This window comes from Phyllosticta citribraziliensis (assembly GCF_038025025.1).
Source record: "Phyllosticta citribraziliensis strain CPC 17464 chromosome Unknown J3D65scaffold_8, whole genome shotgun sequence".
Taxonomy (NCBI): domain Eukaryota; kingdom Fungi; phylum Ascomycota; class Dothideomycetes; order Botryosphaeriales; family Phyllostictaceae; genus Phyllosticta; species Phyllosticta citribraziliensis.
In genome coordinates this window covers 330,705-351,984 of record NW_027117345.1, presented here as the reverse complement: position 1 = coordinate 351,984, position 21,280 = coordinate 330,705, and the positions used below count along the sequence as shown (strand labels likewise).

The window sequence follows — 21,280 nt, the reverse complement described above, 5'->3', positions numbered from 1 at the left end:
ACCACACTGAGGTCGCCGGCGAGACTGACCCCTTACCTTACCCGCTGTTTATGTGCTCGAGGCGATACCGTGCTTTACGTGCTTCACGTGAGTCGGTAGTTGCTAAGTGTCAGGTCAGGTGTGATTGCCGATTGAGAGGCAAGTAGGCAGGGAGGCATTCAAGTCCGAAGATGGAAATATGACCTAGCTACCCTTATCCAAAGAGGACAAAGGGAAAAAATAATAAAAAAATCAAGCCACAACTCCGGGACCGTTCATGTTCCCCGGACCATTCATGTTCCCCCACAGGATCCCAAAACTCCAACGCACGATCCCCAAACTCCCCAATGCCATCGACCCCATCTCCTCACTTGCCCTCGGGCTTCCTCCCCACGTAGATCTCGACGTGCATCTTGCTTCGGACGGCCCGTGCTAGACGTTCAGCGGCCGGCTCTTGCATCACGACCCACTGGGTACCCGTCTCGTCCCGGTCGATCTCGGTTTGGACTCTGTCCTTGGGGATGCGGGAGATTGGTCTGGTCTCGGAGCCCTTGCAAATGTGGCCGACTATCAAGTCTGTGCGGTTCGGGCCAGGCAGCCAGAACTTGTGGTATTTGTCGGGCATTTCGTGCGACTGTGCGGATTCGATTAGTTGGGGTTGATGTTCGTCAAGGGTACGATGACGGGTGAATGAATGCTCCTTGAGCGTAGGTGTAGTGGTGAATGAATGCTCCTCAAGCATAGGCATAGTAGTGAATGAGTGCTCCTCAAGCATAGGCGTTATAGTGAATGAATGCTCCTCAAGCATAGGCGTAGTAGCGAATGAATGCTCCTCAAGCGCAGGCGTAGTAGTGAAATGACTCACCTTGTGCCCCTTTTTGCAGTGCCACACGTACGCCCTCCAGTCGTGGGAGAACCAGAGCTCCTCCTTGCGCAGCGTCGCCGTGAACGACTTTGGAACTTGAATGCAGATGATCCACACCTCGCAGTTGGGACAGCGTTTTTCGGCGTATGCCTTGTACGCATGGGCGGTGTCCTTCTCGGCCGTGAAGTACCAAGCAGGTTCTCGCGGATTGAAGTCCCCGCCTGCGTGACTGCGAATGACGTCCATTTCGATGTTGCCGTTTTCGTCGATGAAGGCCTTGTCCGATGCGATTTCGTCGATGGCCTTCGCCTTGTAGAATACTTCATGGTCTGCCAACATAGGTCCGGCGTTGCCGACGTAGACATGCGGATGTGGAAAGCGAGAAGAGGTCTCTGGAGAAGATGAAGCACCTGGAGCATTCAGGAAGACGTCACCGAGACTTGTTCTCTTCTGCTCTGTGTTCTCACCCTTGCCTCGAACGGTGGCATGGACTTTGAGCCGCGAGAGAATACGAGCGAGAGAGTTGAAGTTCGTCCTCATCGATCTGTCGAGCCAATGCTTGAGGTCATGGGTAAAGTAGATACCGGAGTAATCAGAGTGAAGGATGGCGTCTTTCAGCCACGATGCGATTCCGAGCATATCGCAAGCTTGCGCATCCGAGTAATTTGCCCATGAATCGCGACGGAGCTGGCCTGTATGGCCGTACACGTAGTCCAAGAGACCGTCGGGGTTACCCTTTGGGCGTGAGACCCAGCGGTTGAAGATTTTTGACGCAGTCTCGGGGTTCAGGCCGATGAATTCGAGCGCTTCAGCGCTGTCCAACCTCTCTGCGACGACGGTGTCCTTCTGGATTTTTTCACTGACGTAACGAACCGAAGCTGTGCTAGAAGAGCTGGAGACTGACGTCGTAGAGCTACCAGAGCTTGGTGACTGCATTGCAGAATCGACAAGGAAGGAGGCTGAAATTTTGCACTTGCCGCGATGGTTGCAGGGGAGAAAAATGGAGTCATCCTCCAAGGTCTGACAGTCCTCTTGGGTAAGTTCAATCATGCCCATGCTCAGTATCTTGAAAGAGAACTTTGATTCTGTAATAGGTTAGAGTACAAAGAAATAGGTTAGAGTACAAAGAAAAGGCGTAGTTGATCGGAGGTGAGAGGCAGAGTGTGGGCGAGGAGGCTGCTTTTTGTATGCGAAGACGGTGGCGCAAACCGTTCCTCTCGTGGTTTGTGGAGAAGCAACGTGAGTCAATCCTTTGGGCATGTGTGCCTGTACTGGTAGCAGGTGAAAGCTCAATCTTGATGACCCATGGTTGCGCTTGTGTCGGTTGTTGACTTCCACAGCTCATCAATTCGTTTTTGCCTCGCTATATTATCATTTCCGAGCTCCACATCGCTTTCCCACACTTACCAATGCAGTCCCCCATCGGCCAGGCATCCATCGAAGCCAGTGAATGAGTGCATTGCCTTCAAACTTGCACCGCCGACGACACTGGTGCTCTAGACCTCTCTTCTGAGCCTTTACGTGCCTCAAGCGGTACCATCCAAGCGCTCCTTTGCCTCCTCTTTCCGCTCCTCTGGCACGTGGGGGTTGTTCAGCGTGGCTTCGAGGCCGCTGGCACTGTAAAATATTAGCCCGGTGGAATCGTCACGCCGCCCGGCCACTCGCGGAGGTTCGGACGCGAATGGGGCGAGGAGTTGGGTAGGACATACACATTCCCGGCATGGTGAGGGGGGCGCAATACGTTGTGCGTTGGCAGATGCGCGCCGCCGCTACCATCACTGCTGCCGGAGGGCTGACTCGCATTGATAGTCGTGTTGGTGGTCGTGGTGCTGTCGGCCGTGGTGTTGAGCGCATCATCGCCATCGCTGCTGTCGAGTATGAGGACGCGGTCGAGAAAGAAAGAAAGGGAAAATCAGCGCTGTGCGTACGTACGCGTTGTCTGTATCCTTTTTTGGCAGGCGGAACACGTTGTGCGTCGGGAGCTGAGTGGCGCGCGAGAGTTGGCTGCGGTCGAGGATGTCGGGGTTGCTGGAGAGGGTGTTGGCGGCATTGGAAGCGCTTGGCGCGTCGTTTTTGTCGGTCGTGTTTGGGGTGTTGGAAGACATTTTTGTTGTATTGCTTCTTGTCGCTATGATGGTGGGTTTGTGTGGCTATAGATGAACGGATGCTTACATGTTTGGGTTAGGTAGGTCAGCCAGCTACTCTTTATGCGCGGATATAGAACACTAGGGCGGGTGTCCTGCGACTGTGAGCACGCTGGTCGTGACTTCATTCTTGTTTGTCACTGGTGAGCTGAGACGCTTCATGGCACGACGGAAAGACGTCGTTGTTTGGTCTTTTACTTTGACTATTCGCGATACTTTCTGCAGGGGCCTGCAGTCGACTGTCCACGATTGATGACGTCTTCTACGTCTCGCACGCTAATGCGACCATGGAAGCATCATCGAGGATAGACATGCGCAGCAAAAATTCCTCCATCTGGTTACTGCGGCGCAGGCTTACAGCTGGTGGTGCCACGCCGACGTCAAGCGGCGCGGAACTGCTGTCAGAGTCAAAGACGGGACGAGCCAGAGCGGCTCGCTGCACTGGTCTGACTTGGCTGCAGAAACAGTGAAGCAGCCCAGGAGTAGCAGAATGTCTTGACCTACTCAAGCCAGACAAAAAAGGGGACCTTTCAGGACCAACGGCATATGGAAATTCCCACCAGAAGAGAAGAAAGAAAGCAAAAAGAAGAGAAGCCTTGGGATGCACGAGAAGGACCAGTAGTTGCACAAACAATGTCTTGACAGCCCGGACGGCAAGAATAGTGGCAAAGGATTGCATTGGCGGCGCGGGGCCGGGATTCTCCAGCACACCAAGAGCTGGCGGGGACGAGAATCCTTCGACATGGCTCGCGGGGGCCACTGCCGTTGTCGTGGAGACAATAGTTTGGCCGTGGAGGACGTACACCGTGCTCGATCTGCGAACCGCCTGCGCCCCCGACGGCCACCAGGCGGAGCTCGGCCAGATATCAGCTCCAAAATTGATCTTATCACATGGACGGGCTCTAGTTTGAATAGTGTCGCGCGGATGCGGCCCAAACGCTGCGCTGCGTCTGTCAGCCCATTTCGTTGACATGGAGAATGGTTTCAAAGTGACACATGGTCCTGTTCCCCCGAGTTGGTGTAACAGGCTGGTCCGAGGCCCTGGGTCCGTAGGGTGATGTTATGACGATTCTTTCTTTCTGATCCGCGTGTTGGATGATGTGAATGGCTGACTTCAGGAGCTCGTCTCCATCTTGGCAGTCAGCAATGCAAGACGATCCGATGTCCGCCCAGCTTCCAGACTCTCCACAAACTGGAGAGATTGACCAGCCTCCCGGATCATGGCTGGCCCGGTGGCCGGCCTCCTAATGTCTTGATAGACACAAGAAAACTCCGAGCCGTCCCAATCCGGTTTAGCGTCTGCGCCGCACTCAGCGTTACTGGCAGTCGAAAAGTAGAACCCCTCGCTCGTGACGGTGTGGCCACCAAAACGACAGATGTGCGCAATCTTGGCGTGAGGCGCCTCCTTCTCCTGGTTTGCACGGCTGAGAATTGCTGGTTAACGGCAACTGTCAGGTACCGGCGTGGGGTTGGTGGTCGCTGACAGGAGAAGGAGGGCGGCGTTGGCGGCGCCACCGAGGACATGACGGCAAATTAGCAACACTCAGGAGCAAGCTCAAGGCAACAAAAGGGGAGACGCCAACGGCCACGAGTGAGAATTTGAGAGGTCTCTAGGCGCCGGCACATGTCGGTAGGCGAGGTGTGGAGGCAGGAGCTGGAAATGTGGCAGGCGAATACGGCGAGGGGATGCGGTCGAACAAGCCCCTGCACTGCGGCAGGGCGAAGAGCTGCGATGGATGCGATGCGCAGTTGGACAGGTTCGAGCGACCAAGGGGGTTTGTGGCAGAGGGAGGGATTGGTAGGTAGGAGATGAAGGGCGGCTGGGACGTTGGGTTGGGCTCGCTCGGCTGGCTGCAAGGCCCGTCTCTCTCCGGCGCCTCTGACTCTTCGGTACTACCACCTCTGCCATCACAACACGATCAGCCTGATCTCTTGCGTCGCGAACCAGGCACTGGCTTCTTCAGTCTCGGAATCAACGCAGCAGCATGGTCATCAGAACACACTCCGGCCCTCTGTCTGACGCCCTGTCATTCGCCAGCGCCAGTGGCACGCGGCGAAATCCTCTCGGGCTTGAAACGACGCGGTCAAGAGGCGTTTACATGGCGTTTGTAGGCTTTGGCCCTCATGTCGCCGACAATACGAACATGTAGGCACCTCGAGCATCTAGGTGACTATAATATCTAGGCTGGGCGCGCTCTACCGTGTTCCTCGTAAAGTGCAAGCCCTCCTTCCAGCGTGTTCTGTAGTCAACGTTGGTGTACGACATTACTACCGGCCTGGAGCCCACCTTACTTTCAACCCACACAGTCACTCTTTGCATTTCCTCACGAAACAAAGTCATTCCCTGATTGAGCCTTTGCTCCTGTCACTCTTTCGACTACAGAACAACCACCCCCGCACACCCTTTGTCCCAGCAACCTTGCAAAAATGTCCATGTCCAAAATTGCCGTTTTGGCTGCTTGCAGCTTCGTCGCTGTCCAGGCCCACATGCAGCTCGGATTTCCTCCACCATTCCAGGCAGGAAACAACCCGCACAAGACCGGCGAAGGAGACAGCACCTACAATGCTCCCATGGGATGCTGCGGATACAACAACACCGCCATATGTCGTGGATACTTGGACCTCCTTGGCACCCCTGCGGGCGCTTCCGTGGCTACTTGGAAGGCTGGAAGCACTGCTACCTGGTCCCTGACTGGCGAACCTTCTGCCGCGTTGAACGACCTTGGTGGTAAGTCTTGATCTACGGACACCAATATTGATCAAATGCTCACAATTTCCAGACACTCACTACGGTGGAAGTTGTCAGGTTGGATTCTCCACCGATGGAGGCAAGACTTTCCGCGTTGCTGCTTCTTACGAGGGCAACTGTCCCCATCGCAAGGACTCGGCCAACTCAGGCCAGGACTTTACCTTTACCGTTCCTTCAGACATTCCCAACGGCGAGGCCGTATTCGCATGGACCTGGATCAACCGTGAGCAGGCAAGTCTTCCGTTCTGTTTGCCCTTCATCCATCTAACACAATACAGGAATTCAACATGAACTGCGCAGCAGTCACGATTACAGACGGCGCCGCAGGCGGCAATGACGCCGCGCAGCAGGGCTCGCAGCAGTCTGCTGTTCCCTCTGTCGCCTCCAAGCCTGTTTCTCAGCCATCCTCCGAGCCGTCCTACGTCGTGGACTCCGACCCTGCTGCCGCTACCGAGGATTCCCAAGCTCAAGCTTCCGCTGTTCCCACCAAGGCTTCCGAAGCCGCCACCACCGTTGCTCGTGGCGTCTCGTCGGCTTCGAACACGCCGTCCAGCTCCAAGTCCAGCGGCAAGTACAAGCTCGACTGGTGCCAGTGCTCGTGTGACGAGTCCTCAACCACCCTCAACAAGGAACAAGCCTACACTGCCTCTGGATGTTCCTGCCAGTGCTGGAAGGCTCCCACGACTACCAGCAGCAAGCGTGAGGCCCACATGGCCCGCCACGTCCACAACCGCAGTGGCTTTGCGGAAAACAGCGCTCCCATCGAGGGACGCGATACGACGGCCGTCGCCTGGAACTCGCGCCCCCAGATCTTCATCCCGAACCCCATCTGGCACGACTGCCAACTCCCCCTGACCGACTGGGAGCTCTCGTACCCCAACCCCGGTCCCCAGGTCATCAAGGGAGACGGCGAGTACCCGATGAAGACGCCATCCACGGCACAGTGCACCAGCAACACCTCGGATGACTAGACGCAACGCGCGTCTTGACGGGGCTGCCTTGAGCGCTGTAAAGTCTTGGCTCCCTTTGGTTCGTCTTCTTTTCAACTCTTGCGTCTCGATTCAAGCATGGCAGGGCGGGGTTGCAGCATTTACTGCATTTGGGACTGCGGCGTTGCCCGACGAGGGCTTGTCTTTCTTCATTCACTTCAAACCGCTCCCTTTGCGCGCCACTTTCGTGCGACTGTTTCAGGAAAATAGTCGTGCAAAGCGTTTCTACAAAAACAGCGGATATCGATTCGCCTTCTCTTGAACAAAACTCTCCGTGCATGTGATAACGGCGCGGAATGTGTGGCCCCTCACTACTTGTCGCGAAATTGTGCTCCGAATAATCCGATATTGACGTGATAGGCCGTGAAAACGAAACGATAATGCTCTCCAGAACCCCTCCTTAGTGCCCAGCTGCCCGAGTAAGAACCACTCCCACAGACCAGTCAGTAACCTTCGCGCTTCCACATCTCGCAAAATCCTGTCCTAGTCTAGAGTATATCCTCCCAGCCTCCTCGTCCCCCAGACGTCTTGCACCATGTGCTTGAGCTTTCGGTAGTACATGGCCCTGAAGAAGATGTACGCGGGCAGGCTCTCGCCCGTGATGCCCGAAGTCAGCATGTCTTTGCCACTGCGATTGAAGCCAGGCCCCAGTAGGATCTACGACATGATTTTGGGCTTCGAGCCGCCAAAGACTGCGCCGTATCGAATTTCGCCTTTGACGACGTCGGCTTGCCGGAGGGCAGAGCACCCTCTACAGCCTGCTGCTTCCCTTTCCCAATCAAGCATTACCAACGCTCGGCCGCCGCCGCCGCAAAGGGTCCCCAATGTAGAAATGTGCCCACACTTTTGTATCTTCCCATTTCCCGCTATTCGTGTGTGTCCCAAGAACGACTGAACCCCTGGCTAGATGGGAAGTGTGACGCTAGACTCCGAGGAGTACGGGATCTTGAAACTTGTCCTCTCGAGTAGTATTGGCTGCTGGCTCCACATCGAGGGATCCGGATTTTCGCGCTGAATGTGCCGAAGAGCAGGATCGAAACAAGACCTGGGCATTGAGGTCAGCTGCTCCTGAAATCTGCGCGCCGCATAATGTCAGTGCGCGGCCTTGACGAAGCGAGGGAAAGTCTGCATACCTCAGGAAGACGAGTCCAAGTGCCGTCGCCATTGGAGCCCGCACTGTCTTTGGAAGCCAGTCCAGCACTACCTTTGGTTGACGAAAGCTCTTAGAGACTGGATGCCTTTGGCAGCGGTAGGCGGAGCCCAAAAGTGCAAGTCTTGAATAGTTGGACCTCGGCGATTGAGGCTTGGTTGCAAAAGTCGTGGCACGCACAACAAGAGTGGGTGGGGAATCAGTGTCGTCCATAGGAGCATTCGGAGCCTGTACTGACGATTGATAGGGAGCGTTCAGACTCTACACTGACGACTGACAGGGAGCATTCAGACCCTACACTGACCTCGAACAGGGAGCATTCAGACCCTCTACTGACGACCAATAGAGAGCATTCAGACCCTGTATTGATGACTGACAGGGACCATTCAAGTGTCGACTATGGTGATGGGTAGAAAAGAAAAGTTCCAAAAACGGTTAGCGGCGGTTCCTCCCGCTGAGGTAGTCATTTTGGGTAGTCCCGCAACATCGATATATTCAGTCGCTGAGATGACAAAATGCCCTCCTAACTGCACGTATCTTGCCCAACTACACACCTTAGTTAATCTGACCCTACCCTCTCCTCCGCACCCGTCTTACCCAACGACTCCACCTGCACACCCCCATCCTCTCCTCCACACCACCATCACCCAACGACCCTGCCACAACCCTCAAGGTAAGTCAAACAAAACAAGCTGCACTCCTCTGTCGACTCAGCCCCATCCTCTCCTCCGCACTCGCTTCACCCGGCAACCTGTATCTTGCCCAGTGGCACAACTTTGTTAGCTAATCCCATGCTCTCCTCCGCAGCCCCATCGCCCGACGAACATGGCTCCCCGCTCCGGTCCCGCGTTCCCTGGCTGCCCCCTCAACGAACGCGAGGTTACTGTTGTCGTTGCCGCTCTCCGCCACCTGTCTACTAAGCCGACCGTAAGTCTTCGATCCCATCTCCAAGTCTGTGGTTGAAACATGGCACTCCATCTGCTACACCTACTCTTACGTTGAGGCTTCCCATTGGCATGACAGTATATCTGACTTTGCGTGTTTTATAGGTCAACGAGCCGGCTATGACGCAGGCACTGGGGTTTACCAACGTCCGTTCGGCAAAAATTTCTTTTTTTCGAATCCTGAAGTCTCTGGGCAATGATCCCATTCAGCTGCCCAGCTTCACCGACGCCAGCAGCAAGCAGCCTGCCACCCGCCACAAGCGCGCGAAGAAGCAGGAGGGCGAGGAGTTGGCGGATACCCCTCCCCCGGACCGCGCCGACGCCTCCGACCCCGTCCCCTCCATTGAGGAGGCGGCTACCACGGCCAGCAAGTCGCCGACCAAGGACGCTTCCAAGGGCAAGAAGAGGGCCGCTTCCGCCGAGCCCAAAGGCAAGCTTGCCATGTTCAAGCGCCACAGGCGCTTCGAACGAAACGACGACGAGTAGGAACCCGCTGGGCGCCCCAACTGTCGACCGCTTCGGTACCCCACGCTTCTTCCAGAAGCAGCACTGCCCTTCTCCCCTCTTGTCATGCATACAAAATGCCCTGGTAGTTCAGTGGGAAAGGATTCCTGGTAGTCATAGGACCAATGAATGCAGACTGAACCCTTCCTTTTTGCCTCTGTTGGTGACTTGCGTGATGTGAATGAGTTCGTGGTCGACGGAATCGAACTAAATCCCGAGACCGATCGATGAGTCCCCACGTTCCCCATCGAAAGCCACTTGTCACGCCGCATCACGTCCTAATATTTCAATTAATATTTCGATTAGTCTGCTCGGACGAAATTCTCTGTTCCGATGTGTTCGAACAACTTCCTAATGGCTTTGTGAACCGAAGCTCGTCAATGTCCGTTGGGTGGTTGTACATCCGATTCCCCAGTATTAATGTAAACCGGAATGCGCCGTTCTATGCCGGGAACAGTCCTGATTGTTCTGTCATCTCCCTAGTACCACGGGCTCATTCTCAGTGCAGGATAAACCTGGTTATACTCCAGTTTCCCCAGTATCAGTTACAAAGGGGAACAGAAGTGCACCCTCCTTGACACATAGAAGTTACTGACTTGTGGCTCCCCAGTAGATGAATGGGAAGCAGTTGGCGCTGATCTCGGCGTTCCCTGACAGGTGTGATGCGCGACCCAAAGGGTGCTAGTACTGCCCACGAAAGATTCTGCCGCAGAACGGCGTAGGTGGTGATTATCAAAACCTTGATCTGCGCGGTCACCTCTCTCTCTTCCACCACCTTTCTTCCACCACCCTCCAACCCCTCTCCCTCCCCCTCTACTGTCGTACCCCAATCCACCATGACCGACCAAGAGATCAAGAGTGATCCCCCTGCCGCCGACGCCGCCAACCAGGCTGCTGAGGAGGCTACCGTTCCCGTTCCCGTTCCCGCTCCCGCCGCTGACGCGGGCCCGGCCATGGCGGCCGAGGAGGCTTCGTCCTCCAATGCCGAGGGCCAGCCCAAGGTTGTGAGTTTGAATGTCCCCACTGATGAATTCTCTCGCTGACGATCCCATCCAGGACAAGGGCAAGGGCAGAGCCGAGGAGCCTGAGGCGCCTCTGTCGAAGACCGAGAAGGCCGAAGACGATGGGGACGGGGACAAGGACGAGGACCAGGCCGTGAGTTTCATCGCTCCTGCCGATGGATGCTCCTACTGACAGCCTACAAGACGGATAAGCCCAAGGAAGCCGAGGGCCCTAGGCCTACTTTCACCCCCAAGGAGATAGAGACCATGGCAATCCTTTGGCGTTGCGTCATTCCTGGCGGCGAGAAGGACCCCAAGACCCACGACCCGGCCGTAAGTCAGCACCTCTTTTCTTTCCTCTAGCTCTTGCGCATGACACCCTGACTAACCTACAAACAGCTCGACAAGGAGAAGTTCGGAACTCTGGCTGGATACTCTGAGCGCTCTGTCCCTTCGATTCTGTACCGTATCCGCAAGAAGGTCGAGGCTGTTGACGCCGTCGGAGACCCGAAGTACACGGGCTTCGTCAAGCCAGAGAAGGGCGAGGGTTCCAAGACGCCCCGCAAGCCTCGCGCCACGGCTGCCGCTTCGTCTCCGAAGACCACCACTCCCGGTGGCAAACGCAAGGCTCCCGCGGCCTCCTTTCCCAACGAGCCTGATGCGGACCCCGATACACCCACGCCCAAGAAGGCCCGCGCTACCCCTGCCAAGAAGGCTCCGAAGACCCCCAAGGCTGCCAGCGATGACGAGAGCAGCGCCGGGGAGCCCGCGACTCCGGCGCCCAAGGGCAAGAAGGCTGCTACTCCACGCAAGACCAAGGCTGATACTGCTGGCTCCTCTCCCGCCGTCGCCACGCCCAAGGGCCGCAGCCGCAAGAAGGCTGTCACCAACGACGACGACACTGCTGGCCAGGAGACTGGTGGTCCTGCTGCTGGCTCTGCTACTCCCAAGGGCCGTGGCCGCAAGAAGGCTGCTGCCAACAACGACGAGACTGCTGGACAGGAGGTTGCTGCTTCTGCTACTCCCAAGGGTCGTGGCCGCAAGAAGGCTGCCACCAACAACGATGACACCGCTGGCCAAGAGACTGCTGGTCCTACTGCTGGTCCAGCTACTGCTCCTACTGCTCCGGCTGCTCCTCCTGCTGCTGAGGATTCTGAGGATTCTGAGGATGCTGAGGGTGCTGAAGATCTGGGTCCTGGCCTCGCTGGTGACGACAAGGACTTTGTCTTTTAAAGTCAATAATAGCACCACCACGAGGCGTAGGAATACTCCAAGGCCGGCAACAACACCTTGAGGCGCACTAACCCTCTCATTCAAACATGGAGGGATGGTGGGCGAGAAGTTGGTTCTGATGGTTAGATAGTCGGCACACCCCGTTCTCCCTGATGGTCAGACAGTCGGTGCCCCATTCCCCCCAATCTTCACTCTTCGAGTAGCCCAAAATGCATGCATGCTACTCCTTACTCTGCTCCCAGTGATTGTCCTGCCCTCTTCAAGCCTCGCTCAAATCGTAATCCTCGCGCCCATCCTCATCCGCAAACACCGCAACCCTCTCTTTGCCCTCCTCATCTACCCACGCTCTGAACATGCCGCCGCAGTTCATGTCGTACAGGACGCTACTCTCGTCGCCGTGCAGCTCGATGCCAATGATGCCCCCCTCGCCCTCGCCCGTCTTGCCCCAGCGCTCTTCTGCCGACTGCTGCAGCTCGCCACCAGGCCCTGCCACGCGCTTGAGAGCTGTCCGCAGCGGCAGGTTGGGCGAAGAGAAGCGACACATGGCAGCGGCGGTGCGAGCCGCGGCGACGCGGAGAAAGGAGTCACCATTGCCTGTCCCTGAGAGGCCCACGGCGTGGCGCCGTTTGGTGTCGGAGTAGGTTGAGAGCTTCTCTTGAGGCATCGGTGGCGACGCATCCGCCGGGGCTAACGAGGGCAGACAGTCGGACAAGACGCCCGTGATATCGCCACGAGAGAGCTTGTCCAGCGGCGAAGCAGCGACGGCGGAGGGACGAGCCTGATACGGCATGCTAGACGCAAAGTCCTCGAGCCATTGCTCTGCCCAGAACCCGGCTCCCAGAGTGGGCGTGTCGCCAATGCGGCCGGGCAGCTTGTTCGTCAAGCCACCCGTCGACGTCGCGACAGCAATCGTGCCGAAGCTATCCATGACGACGCATCCCACCGTCCCCTGGGGGAGGTACTCCTTGCCATTCCAACTCGGATCTCCATCTCTCCCTTTATCCAGCTCATCCACCTCTTCTTGTCCCCCCAAAGCCTCCATATCCTCGCTCCCAACCGCCCCCTTGCCCCTCTGCAACCCCTTCCTATGCTCCTCCCAGCGCCGCTTCGTCCAAAAGTAGTCTTTATCCACAACCTCGCAGCCCCACTCGTGCGCCAGCTGCTCGATCTGCGGCCCGCTCAGCTGCACGTGGGCGCCGGCGCCCCCGCCGTCCAGCGCCTCGCCCCGCTCCAGCAGCTCGCGGCACAGCAGGATGGGGTTCTTGACCGTCGTCACCAGCATGGCGCCGACGCCGCGCTTGTGCTTGCCCCGCGACACCATCAGCGACGCTTCCAGCTCGTTTGTCCCCGCCGTCGTGAACACGGCGCCGCGGCCGGCGTTGAAGAGCGGGTCGTTTTCGAACAGCGACACGGCGTGCGCGGCCGCGACGTGGGCGGCGGTGTTGGGGTCTTGCTTGAACAGCAAAGATGTCTCGCGGAGGATGCGGCGGAGCGCGTGGCGGTAGGGCAGCGTCGAGGGGTGTGGGAGCGTCGCGTGCGAGATGTTGCCGGCGCCGCCGTGGATGATGATGCGCGGTGTCAGGGTGCCCGAAGGACACGGGGGAGTCGAATTGGCCATGATGGAGGTATCCTGCATCGAATCAGATGGAAATTGAGGTCTCTCCCCAGCTATAACTTATATGTGAATGAGGTTCGCGCGTCGACGCTGTTCTCCGCCGTCGACGGACGTTCCCTGATAGATGCTTATCAGGCGCGATAAGCGGACGCATCTGGGCCCGTGCGCCGCTTCCCCAGAGCGTCGCCTGCCCAGTTGGGCTAGCGCCGGGACGACACGCGAGCCGAATATAAAAACAGTGTGTTACTCACCATCCCAACCTTTCCTCTTCAACCGACCCGCCTCTGGACGGTCGCCGTTCGCCCCTGTCACAGCAAAGCCTGGATGGTCATCTTGCAAGATCTGCTTGCAAGATGACGGACGCCATCCGCGCGAGCTGCCCGAGACTGACGCACTCTGACGCGTCAAACAAAACCGAACAACAGTGGAGTTGACGTCCGCCCTCGGCGCCGCAGTCACTTCAAGTCTGGCAGCAACAGGCTCCGCCTATCCTGGTAAGCTTCCCCGCCTCTCCACCCTCTGCGGCGACTTGAGCTGACAAGCAAGGTCCGGCACCCTCTGCTTCATCCCGGCGAAGCTTGCTCGAATGAGCGGGCCTCCAGCCTTTCGCTTCCCCGGCCGCCGCACGCAAGCACTTGACGCAGAGCACCCGACCAACAACCCCCATGCTGTCAGCCCAGCCCTTGAATGGCCCGGACACCCGCGACGACGTCCCCGCCCGCACAACTACACTGGCGTTCCCATTGATTATCCTATCCAATCCATTGCGGATGAGTTCAGCGCTCTCAACCAGCCACCGCGTCCGTGGCGTGGGACCAAAATGCGCACACTTTCCCCATCACCACCTCTACATACCGTTGTTCAATAGCACAACTTCTCTCTCTCTACTACTGCTGTTTGTGACCTACAATGCGATGCGCCCTACGGGACTCGAACGCCAATGCTTCGCACCAAGCGACGCTAAGCGAGCCACGCTAACGTGATTGGGAACCACAATGTCTACTTTGTCTACGCATGCTACTGTGACCAGTGCGCCATGGCACCGGTTAATGAGATTGAGGCTGTTAAACGGAGCTATATAGAGGCTGCGGAGGCGTGGTAAGTAGGTGGAATGTGGTGGGTATGGGGATAGGGATATAGATGTGGGAGAGATGGTGCGGCGAATGAATGCTCCTTGGGATGATGTGGTACGTAGATAGGCGTGAATGCTCCCAGATCTAACGCAGTAGCTAGGTAGGGAGCATTCCTATCCAGATGCACAAGACTCCGGGAACGAATGCTCCCTAGGTGTGGGCGCGAGGCGTGATGAATGCTCCCAGGTCTAACGCAGTAGCTTAACAGGGAGCATTCCTATCCAGATGCATACGACTCCGGGCACGAATGCTCCCTAGGTGTGGGCGTAAAGTGTGATGAATGCTCCATGTCTGCCTACCTACCACAACGGGCACGAATGCTCCCTGACCACACCCCTACTACAATGTACACGAATGCTCCAGGATACGCCGCAGCCGCTAGCCATGAATGCTCCCTACCCACCTGCTACTACTCCTCCGAACACGAACGCTCCCTAGCACGACACAGCAACTACACATGAACGCTCCCCAGCACCACACACACAGCCAACAGTTCGCAAGAAAGAAGGAATAACGTCCATTCATAGATGCACTAGTATAGTTCCTTTAAGTGACTTGACTTGACTTGACTTCCCCACCCTCCCCATCTGCCCCAGGGGTCGAGGGACAAAATCCGTGCTTTTCTCCAGCCATGAATCCCAGACCATATCATATCGTACCATACCGTACCAGTTGCCCATCCACCGAGCTCCATGCGCCTATGAAATAGACTGATTGACTGATTGACTGACTGATAGATCGAATGCTCTCTCCCTCCACGTAGCTTGTTTACCGCCGCCTACGCCTACGCCTCCACACTGATCAACTCAGCGCTGGACCCACTGCCCGAGACGACAGGGCTGCTGTCATCGTCGACATCGACGTCGTCCTCGTCGTCACCGGGCGCCTCGTCGTCCGCGCTCGAGTGCGGCTCGCCGTCCGTCTCCGTGTCGTCATCGGCGTCATCTTCGTTGTCATCGCCCACTCCGTCGTCGCCGACGCTGCTGCTGCTGCCGGCCGTTGAAAGGTGGTGGTGGTGATGATGATGATGATGGTGGTTGTGGTGGTGGTGATGTGCCGATGACGACGACGACGCTGCTGTTGTGGTGGTCGCAGAGGGGGGCACCATGACGCCGCCGCCTTCTGCCGCGCCCGCCATGTGCCCGTGTCCATGTCCATGGGAGGAGAGGCTGGCATTGCTGCCGGCAAACACGGCGACGCCGCCCGGCGCAACCGTCTCGGTGGTCGCGCTCTGCGGTTCCAGCGGCTGCTGAGCTGAAGAGGCGTGCGGCGCTGCGTCGAGCGACGGAAGCGAGCGCCGTGCCACCTGGCCGACCGTGGCGTAGTCCATATTCGACAGCATCTGCATGACGGCGTCGCGAATCTCGTCGGGCGTCGACTCCTTGTGCGTCGTCGAGGCTGAAGTGGACGTGCTGGCAGCAGCCGCCGCCGCAGCCGCACGGGCAGCGCCCATGGCCGAACTCTCAGCGTACGTGGCGGCGCCTGTCGAGTCGAGGACGTCAGGCGAGGTCATGGTCTCGATTTGTGGCAGGACGAAGCGGTGGCGGGCGCCGTCGTCGGCCACTTCAATGTGCTCAGTCCTATTCAGGTCGTCCCGCCACTCTGCAGGTATAGACGAGCCCACGTCGAATAGGTTGCTAAAGAACTGGCCAACGGATTCGGCAGCCTCATCTGCGCGGACCAGTGCTTCTGCTTCCATTCTCCGCAGAGCCTCTTCCTCCATCTTCTTCTTGATGGCTGCTGCCCGTTCCGCGTCACGCTGACAAAGTTTCTTGACACTGGGCGTTGACGCGCACGTGGGACAGTGGTAGTGCGTCGAGCAGTATGCGCATTTGCATGGGGGATTGCTGTCCAGACAGCCCTATTCGGCGTTAGTCGAGTCTTTCTTTGCGTCTAAAAAACTTACATCGCAAACAACCACACGGCAGGCCGAGCACTCCCTCATGGCCGCATTACACCTAGGCCGGCAATCGCCCACCGGCCGCAGCTGTTGGCAAAAGTAGGCGCCACAGCCCCGCCACTGCACCGGGTGCCTTGGCGAGCCAGGCAGGGGAAGCATTCGCCTCACGCGCTCCCTCTCCTGCGACTTTGCCGCAAGTGAGTGGGCATCACGAGACTTGCCCCACGGCGACGACGAGCGCGACGGTCGATTATCCGAGGCGCTAAGTGCACGCGGGCGAATCGACGGCTCCGAATGACCAAGCGACGACATGGAATTTGCCAGCGCCGAATCTTCCGGGCCTGTATTGCCAAAGATCCAGTGATTGCCCAAGTTTTGCTGCTGCTCGGCTCCCGAGGACGAGGCAAACGAATCAGACGAACCCGTCACGGCCATGGGACTCGACTGGAGGGCGCGCTGCTCCGGTGGTACGAACGGCGGAATGTGCAAGTCGGCGCTCGAAGACGGCTGGGTTGGCGGGGCGTAGGCTCGAACGTGGTCCCGCTCAACGTGAAGCTCACGGTAACCACACTTGCGAACCTTGAGCGCCCGAAAGTCGTGCTCCTTGCACAACGGCCTCTTGCAAGCCTTGCACTGGACCCTCCAACGAAAGGTACGGTAGCAGTCTTGGCAGAGACTACGCGGGCAGGACGATGCTTGCAAGTCCAAGCTCTCCTGCATCAGGTACGGCACAATGTCGACTTGCTCGCCGAGCACGTGCTCATAGAGCGATGCGTTCTTCATTTCCCGAATCATGTCTGGCGACCGAAAGATCGAGGTAAAGTCGGGATCCTCGTATTGTTGTCCCTTGGGTAATGGCGTCGCGCGTATCCTGTCAGCTCCTCTACCACCAACACCAGGCCCTAGAACGACGATGCCACCGCCTCCAGAAAAGACCGGCTCCACGCAGCACCAGTGCATGTTGAGCTTGGGCGGAGTGGAAATGGTAGTTATGGTCAAAGGATTAGCAGTGACGACGGCAATCTCGTCGGAGTCTGACGCATCATCGTCCGAGGTGGATTCGCTCATGAGGTTGGGCGACCTCGTGGCGCCGGGAGCCCACCAAAACCGGTCGTGTTTTCTGCTTCTGCCCTGGCCGTCGCCATTCTGAATGCTGCTTGAAGGGGAGTGAGTTAGTGATGTGGTGCTCATGTTGACTTGCCCGAATGCCTGCGTCGTAAAGTCTCGATTCGTCCGCCTCCGCTTGCGGGGAATGGGCCTGTTGAAAGCGCAACTGGCGCACAGCGTCTTGCGGCAGCCCATGCAGTGCATTCGAATGCTGCACTGCTCGCACCGCTCCAAAATGGGATCGTTGCACTGGTCACATTTGATGTCCTCGACAAACAGTCTGTGGCTCTTGCGGAGGTGGGCTGGCACGTCCTTGCCCTCTCCCTTGAACGGCCCGCCCGTCGTGCCCAGTGGCTCGCCATCCTGACCCGTCTCCATGTCTTCCCACAGCCGTCCGTCCGAGTGGTTCGACGGCGTCTTTGAGCCCGGTCCGATTCTGTTGCCGGAGCGCCATAACCGGTCAAAGGGCACCCAGACCTCGTTGGTGCCGGGGGCAGCACGGCCAGAGTAGTAGTCCTTTCTCCGGAAACAGCGGCCGCCCGGCGTCGTGCACCACATTGTGTCCGTCCAGATGCCCAGCTGGTGGCATATTTCGATGAGCTGGTGCGTAGGCTCCGAGTCCGAGTCGCGCCGCATCAGTGACGACGGGAGATATGGCCGCCGGCGGTGGTGCCTGCAGCGGTACGTGTACAGACTCTTCAACGCCAGCTCGCTTGTATTCGCCCACGGACTCGCCGAGTGGATGTATGGCTCCAAAAAGGGCACGAGGTGGTACTTTATCGAGACGTTCTTGCACCCGCGGACGCTCAAGTGTTGCAGTGTCTGGACCCTTGGCTCGAGAACGCGCGACACGAGCCTGACGCCGGAAACGGTGGTGTTGCAGAGATCGAGGCTCGTCAAGCGGGTGCCAAATGGCACAATGACTTGGATGAGCAGCGAGTCGAGGGCATACTGTTTGGCGTTCCGCGCCTGGGTCTCGGCCGGGTCGCCATCAAACTGGTTGATGCCGAGGGCTGGCTGGGGTCCTCGGAAGCTGACGGTTCTCCAGGCGAGAGGATATGACGCCAGAAAGGCGCGGAGGTGACGAGAGGTGTGATGGAGGTCGAGGAGCGACCGGGTGGGGAGCTGAGCGAGGAGGCTCTCAACAATGGTCGGGTGGGTCGTGAGGACCCTTTCGAAGCGGCTTAGCGACGGCGGCGGCGTGGTTGTGGCAGAGGAGGACATGATGGAAGAGTTTTCATCGCTCTCGCAGACGTCGGAATTGGCAGCGACGAGGGTGGCGTTGTGGGGGTGTCGGAGGACATCTGACGGCGTGACTTGGACAGAGGCCATGCCGGTGCCGTCTTGGAGGTGGTGGTGTTGCGTCTCTCGGCAAGCGAGGCGGTCGGTCGGGCTGCTGAGGTGGGCGAGGCAGCTGAGGTAGGCAGGGTTGGGGATCGGGGTCGTCGGAGGGCACACGGGAACTGGTTGGGAGAGCGGCGTCGAGCGATCAGGGTCGAGGGCGGTGCGGTGCGGTGGACGCGGTGGTGGTTGTGGAGAGGTGGTGCGCTGCGCTGCGCTGCGCTGTGCTGGCTCGGCGAGGATGTGCCCCGACGACACAGGGCGCGCGACGGGAGATGATGGCTCCAATGCGCCAAGTTCGAGTCCAGTTAGCGATGGATGGCGGCTCTCACCTGCTGGACTGAGACGCCGAATTCACACTGCACCGCGTGCTCAAAACTTTGTTTGGGGCTCAGGTCAGCGCCGTTTGGAGAATGTCTGGTGGCTGACAGCACCGCGTCTCTCACTTCACTCTGGTCCAGTGTCTACCTAACCTCCCGAGCCGCCGCATCGCCATCCCCAACCCCAACCCCGTGCGTGTAACCTCGCGCTATGCCGCTCCGCCCTTCCTCCATGACAGCTCCACGTCGCCCCGACTCGTCGTCCTGATCAAAGTCGCTGCCCAGGCCCTGCCATGTGCGCTGGCTGCGCAGAAACTCGGCCCCCGGAGATGCCACGCCGCCAATCTGTGCGACATCGCCATTTGCACGCTTGATAAGCTGCGCGGAGGCATTGATCGCCGTCGCATCATTCCGTCGACCACCGTGTCCGGCCGTTGCTGTTGTCCGCATCGGCCGTGCGTGCGAGACGTAGCGTCCGGTGCGTAGGTCGAACTCGGGCGGCGCCGACTCTTCCTCAGACGACGAATTGCCGTTTTCGTCGTCGACCTCTGCTGCTTGCGCCCCGCCGTCCTCCTTATCGCCACCCTCTTTCAAAACCGCCTCAAAGTCGCCCGTCCACTCGCCAGTCCATATCCGCTCCTCGTCGCTCTTGAGCGCCAGCTGCAGCTCGAACGGCGTGATGATGGGCCTCCAGAATTCCTTGCTTTCTATCAGGCTGCTCTCCCAGCATCCAATCACCACCCACCCGCCAACCTCGGAAAAGTTGGCCACCTTGGCCGCGTTAATCTTGCCCACTACGAACGTGTAGCTCTTTTTGTCTGCCTCGGCAATGATTCGCTTGACATGCTCAACAACGTGGAGGTAGTTTTTGACCGACAGCGTGTTGATAAGGATGCCAAACACTGGGACTGTCGACAACCGCGTGAGCAGCGCATACCGCCGACGCAGCGTCTGCGCAGATGTTGCAAGGAGGGCTTGCGGCCGTGTCGAAATTTCGCCCGTCGTGGGATAAATGTGAATTGCCGCAACGCGCGACGACAAGGTGAGCAGCAGCGCCGTGGGCGGATCCGAAATGTGAAAGAGTTGGTATTCCCTCAATGCCTGTGCATCATCCTTGACTTCTGGCGGCATCGTCCTGTTCGGCAGCGGCGCCGAAGGATCATGTACAATGTCAGTAAGAAAGACATGAGCGTACCCATTTTCTCTTAGTCGCCCGTGCAACTCGGCCAAGTAGCCAGAGTACGGGATATCTGCCATCAGCACAATCTTTTGCTGCTTGTCCGGATAAGTCTGCTCGAAGCACGCCACGACAGGATCCAGCTCCAGCGGGCGCGTTGTAAAGACGTAGATGACGGGCAAGCGTGCGGTGGGCGACAGACACGACCGTCCATAATGCACCACGACATCAGCATCGACATGCTCTGCCGCAATCTCATCCACGCAACACGCGCCGTACGAAGTGTCGCCCAAGATATACAACTGCTCTTCCTCGTCCGCCTCCTGCGCACTCTTGTCCGTCTCCACCTCTTCCAAACGCACGCCATCCAAGCGCCGCGCGACCTCATCACCGCCGTCCTTCTCTGCCCGCGCCCTCGCCGCGGCCAACCCCCTCCTTAGACCCTCGTACACGCGCGGCGCATCGACCAGCATGCCGTCCGGAAACTGCAGCGCGACGCGCTTCCAGCGGCCGGCGCGTATCTCGCGCACCGTCCGCTCCACCTCGTACACGGCGGCCAGCTGCGCGTCTGGTATGCGGCCGACGGAGGCGGGCTCGATGGGCTCGGTGGGGTCCTCGAAGATGCGCGTCTCGGGCGTCGAGAGCACCGGCGCCACGGCCGGAGCAGAGGGCGCCGTCATTGTGCTGAGCTAGGCAGCGAAGGGAGCGCGGCGGGCGGCGGATGTCGTCGTCGTCGTCTTCGTGGTGCGGATGCGGATGGAAGCGCGGTGGGCGGAAGCAGTGGTTTGCGCGCAGCTCGTGCTCGTGTTTGACGCGTACCGTATAGCGAATGGGTGGGAAGCGGAGGTGGAGGAGCAATTGGCAGCGAGCGCGAGCAATGATTCGTATCCGTCAATCTAAACTGTTGGAGCGAGGGAGACAAGACTTCTGGATGGCACCGCAGAAATCATCCACAGTCGGACGACGGCGGGGCGAAAAAATGGTGCGCGAGTCATTCCCATCGCGAATCCTGGTCGTGCCCGCCCCGCTATCCCGTTGAGGACTGGGTGGTCAGGGCGTTGGGCTATCGGCAGCTGTCCACTACCAGGCGTCGACATGCGATGTTGGGACATTTTCAAGAGCTGGCGGT

The 21,280-nt window shown here is 58.4% G+C and overlaps 9 protein-coding genes across 9 annotated transcripts; 3 read left to right on the top strand and 6 right to left on the bottom strand.

The window, feature by feature from the left end:
- Positions 1–235: 235 nt before the first annotated feature.
- Positions 236–1,926, bottom strand: J3D65DRAFT_591484 (uncharacterized protein). The gene is made up of 2 exons (XM_066797798.1): positions 845–1,926; positions 236–613 (listed from the first exon to the last, which is right to left on the bottom strand). The coding sequence occupies exons 1-2, from the start codon at positions 1,898–1,900 to the stop codon at positions 347–349; spliced, it is 1,323 nt and encodes a 440-aa protein (XP_066653553.1). The 5' UTR covers positions 1,901–1,926; the 3' UTR covers positions 236–346.
- Positions 1,927–2,279: 353 nt separating this feature from the next.
- J3D65DRAFT_425232 (uncharacterized protein) lies at positions 2,280–3,229 on the bottom strand. The gene is made up of 4 exons (XM_066796138.1): positions 3,017–3,229; positions 2,777–2,972; positions 2,554–2,712; positions 2,280–2,461 (listed from the first exon to the last, which is right to left on the bottom strand). Exons 1-4 carry the CDS (start codon positions 3,114–3,116, stop codon positions 2,371–2,373), a joined length of 546 nt encoding a protein of 181 aa, XP_066653552.1. The 5' UTR covers positions 3,117–3,229; the 3' UTR covers positions 2,280–2,370.
- On the bottom strand, positions 3,100–4,252 carry J3D65DRAFT_425061 (uncharacterized protein). Its single transcript, XM_066796137.1, has one exon. It carries the CDS (start codon positions 3,959–3,961, stop codon positions 3,251–3,253), a length of 711 nt encoding a protein of 236 aa, XP_066653551.1. The 5' UTR covers positions 3,962–4,252; the 3' UTR covers positions 3,100–3,250.
- Positions 4,253–5,199: 947 nt separating this feature from the next.
- Positions 5,200–7,115, top strand: J3D65DRAFT_659668 (uncharacterized protein). Its single transcript, XM_066802559.1, has 3 exons — positions 5,200–5,716; positions 5,769–5,968; positions 6,016–7,115. The coding sequence occupies exons 1-3, from the start codon at positions 5,416–5,418 to the stop codon at positions 6,706–6,708; spliced, it is 1,194 nt and encodes a 397-aa protein (XP_066653550.1). The 5' UTR covers positions 5,200–5,415; the 3' UTR covers positions 6,709–7,115.
- Positions 7,116–9,125: 2,010 nt separating this feature from the next.
- J3D65DRAFT_629105 (uncharacterized protein) lies at positions 9,126–10,115 on the top strand. The gene has a single exon (XM_066800711.1). The coding sequence runs from the start codon at positions 9,552–9,554 to the stop codon at positions 9,900–9,902; it is 351 nt and encodes a 116-aa protein (XP_066653549.1). The 5' UTR covers positions 9,126–9,551; the 3' UTR covers positions 9,903–10,115.
- A 45-nt stretch (positions 10,116–10,160) lies between these two features.
- On the top strand, positions 10,161–11,558 carry J3D65DRAFT_668966 (uncharacterized protein; the record flags this gene model as incomplete). Its single annotated transcript, XM_066803156.1, has 4 exons — positions 10,161–10,328; positions 10,381–10,479; positions 10,530–10,658; positions 10,725–11,558. The coding sequence occupies 4 exons, from the start codon at positions 10,161–10,163 to the stop codon at positions 11,556–11,558; spliced, it is 1,230 nt and encodes a 409-aa protein (XP_066653548.1).
- A 259-nt stretch (positions 11,559–11,817) lies between these two features.
- On the bottom strand, positions 11,818–13,176 carry J3D65DRAFT_556043 (nucleophile aminohydrolase; the record flags this gene model as incomplete). Its single annotated transcript, XM_066797252.1, has 2 exons — positions 11,818–12,522; positions 12,574–13,176. The coding sequence occupies 2 exons, from the start codon at positions 13,174–13,176 to the stop codon at positions 11,818–11,820; spliced, it is 1,308 nt and encodes a 435-aa protein (XP_066653547.1).
- Positions 13,177–14,676: 1,500 nt separating this feature from the next.
- Positions 14,677–19,057, bottom strand: J3D65DRAFT_591477 (uncharacterized protein). Its single transcript, XM_066797797.1, has 2 exons — positions 16,213–19,057; positions 14,677–16,167 (listed from the first exon to the last, which is right to left on the bottom strand). Exons 1-2 carry the CDS (start codon positions 18,643–18,645, stop codon positions 15,091–15,093), a joined length of 3,510 nt encoding a protein of 1,169 aa, XP_066653546.1. The 5' UTR covers positions 18,646–19,057; the 3' UTR covers positions 14,677–15,090.
- J3D65DRAFT_629100 (putative diphthamide synthesis protein-domain-containing protein) lies at positions 19,058–21,270 on the bottom strand. The gene has a single exon (XM_066800710.1). The coding sequence runs from the start codon at positions 20,829–20,831 to the stop codon at positions 19,119–19,121; it is 1,713 nt and encodes a 570-aa protein (XP_066653545.1). The 5' UTR covers positions 20,832–21,270; the 3' UTR covers positions 19,058–19,118.
- Positions 21,271–21,280: the final 10 nt, after the last annotated feature.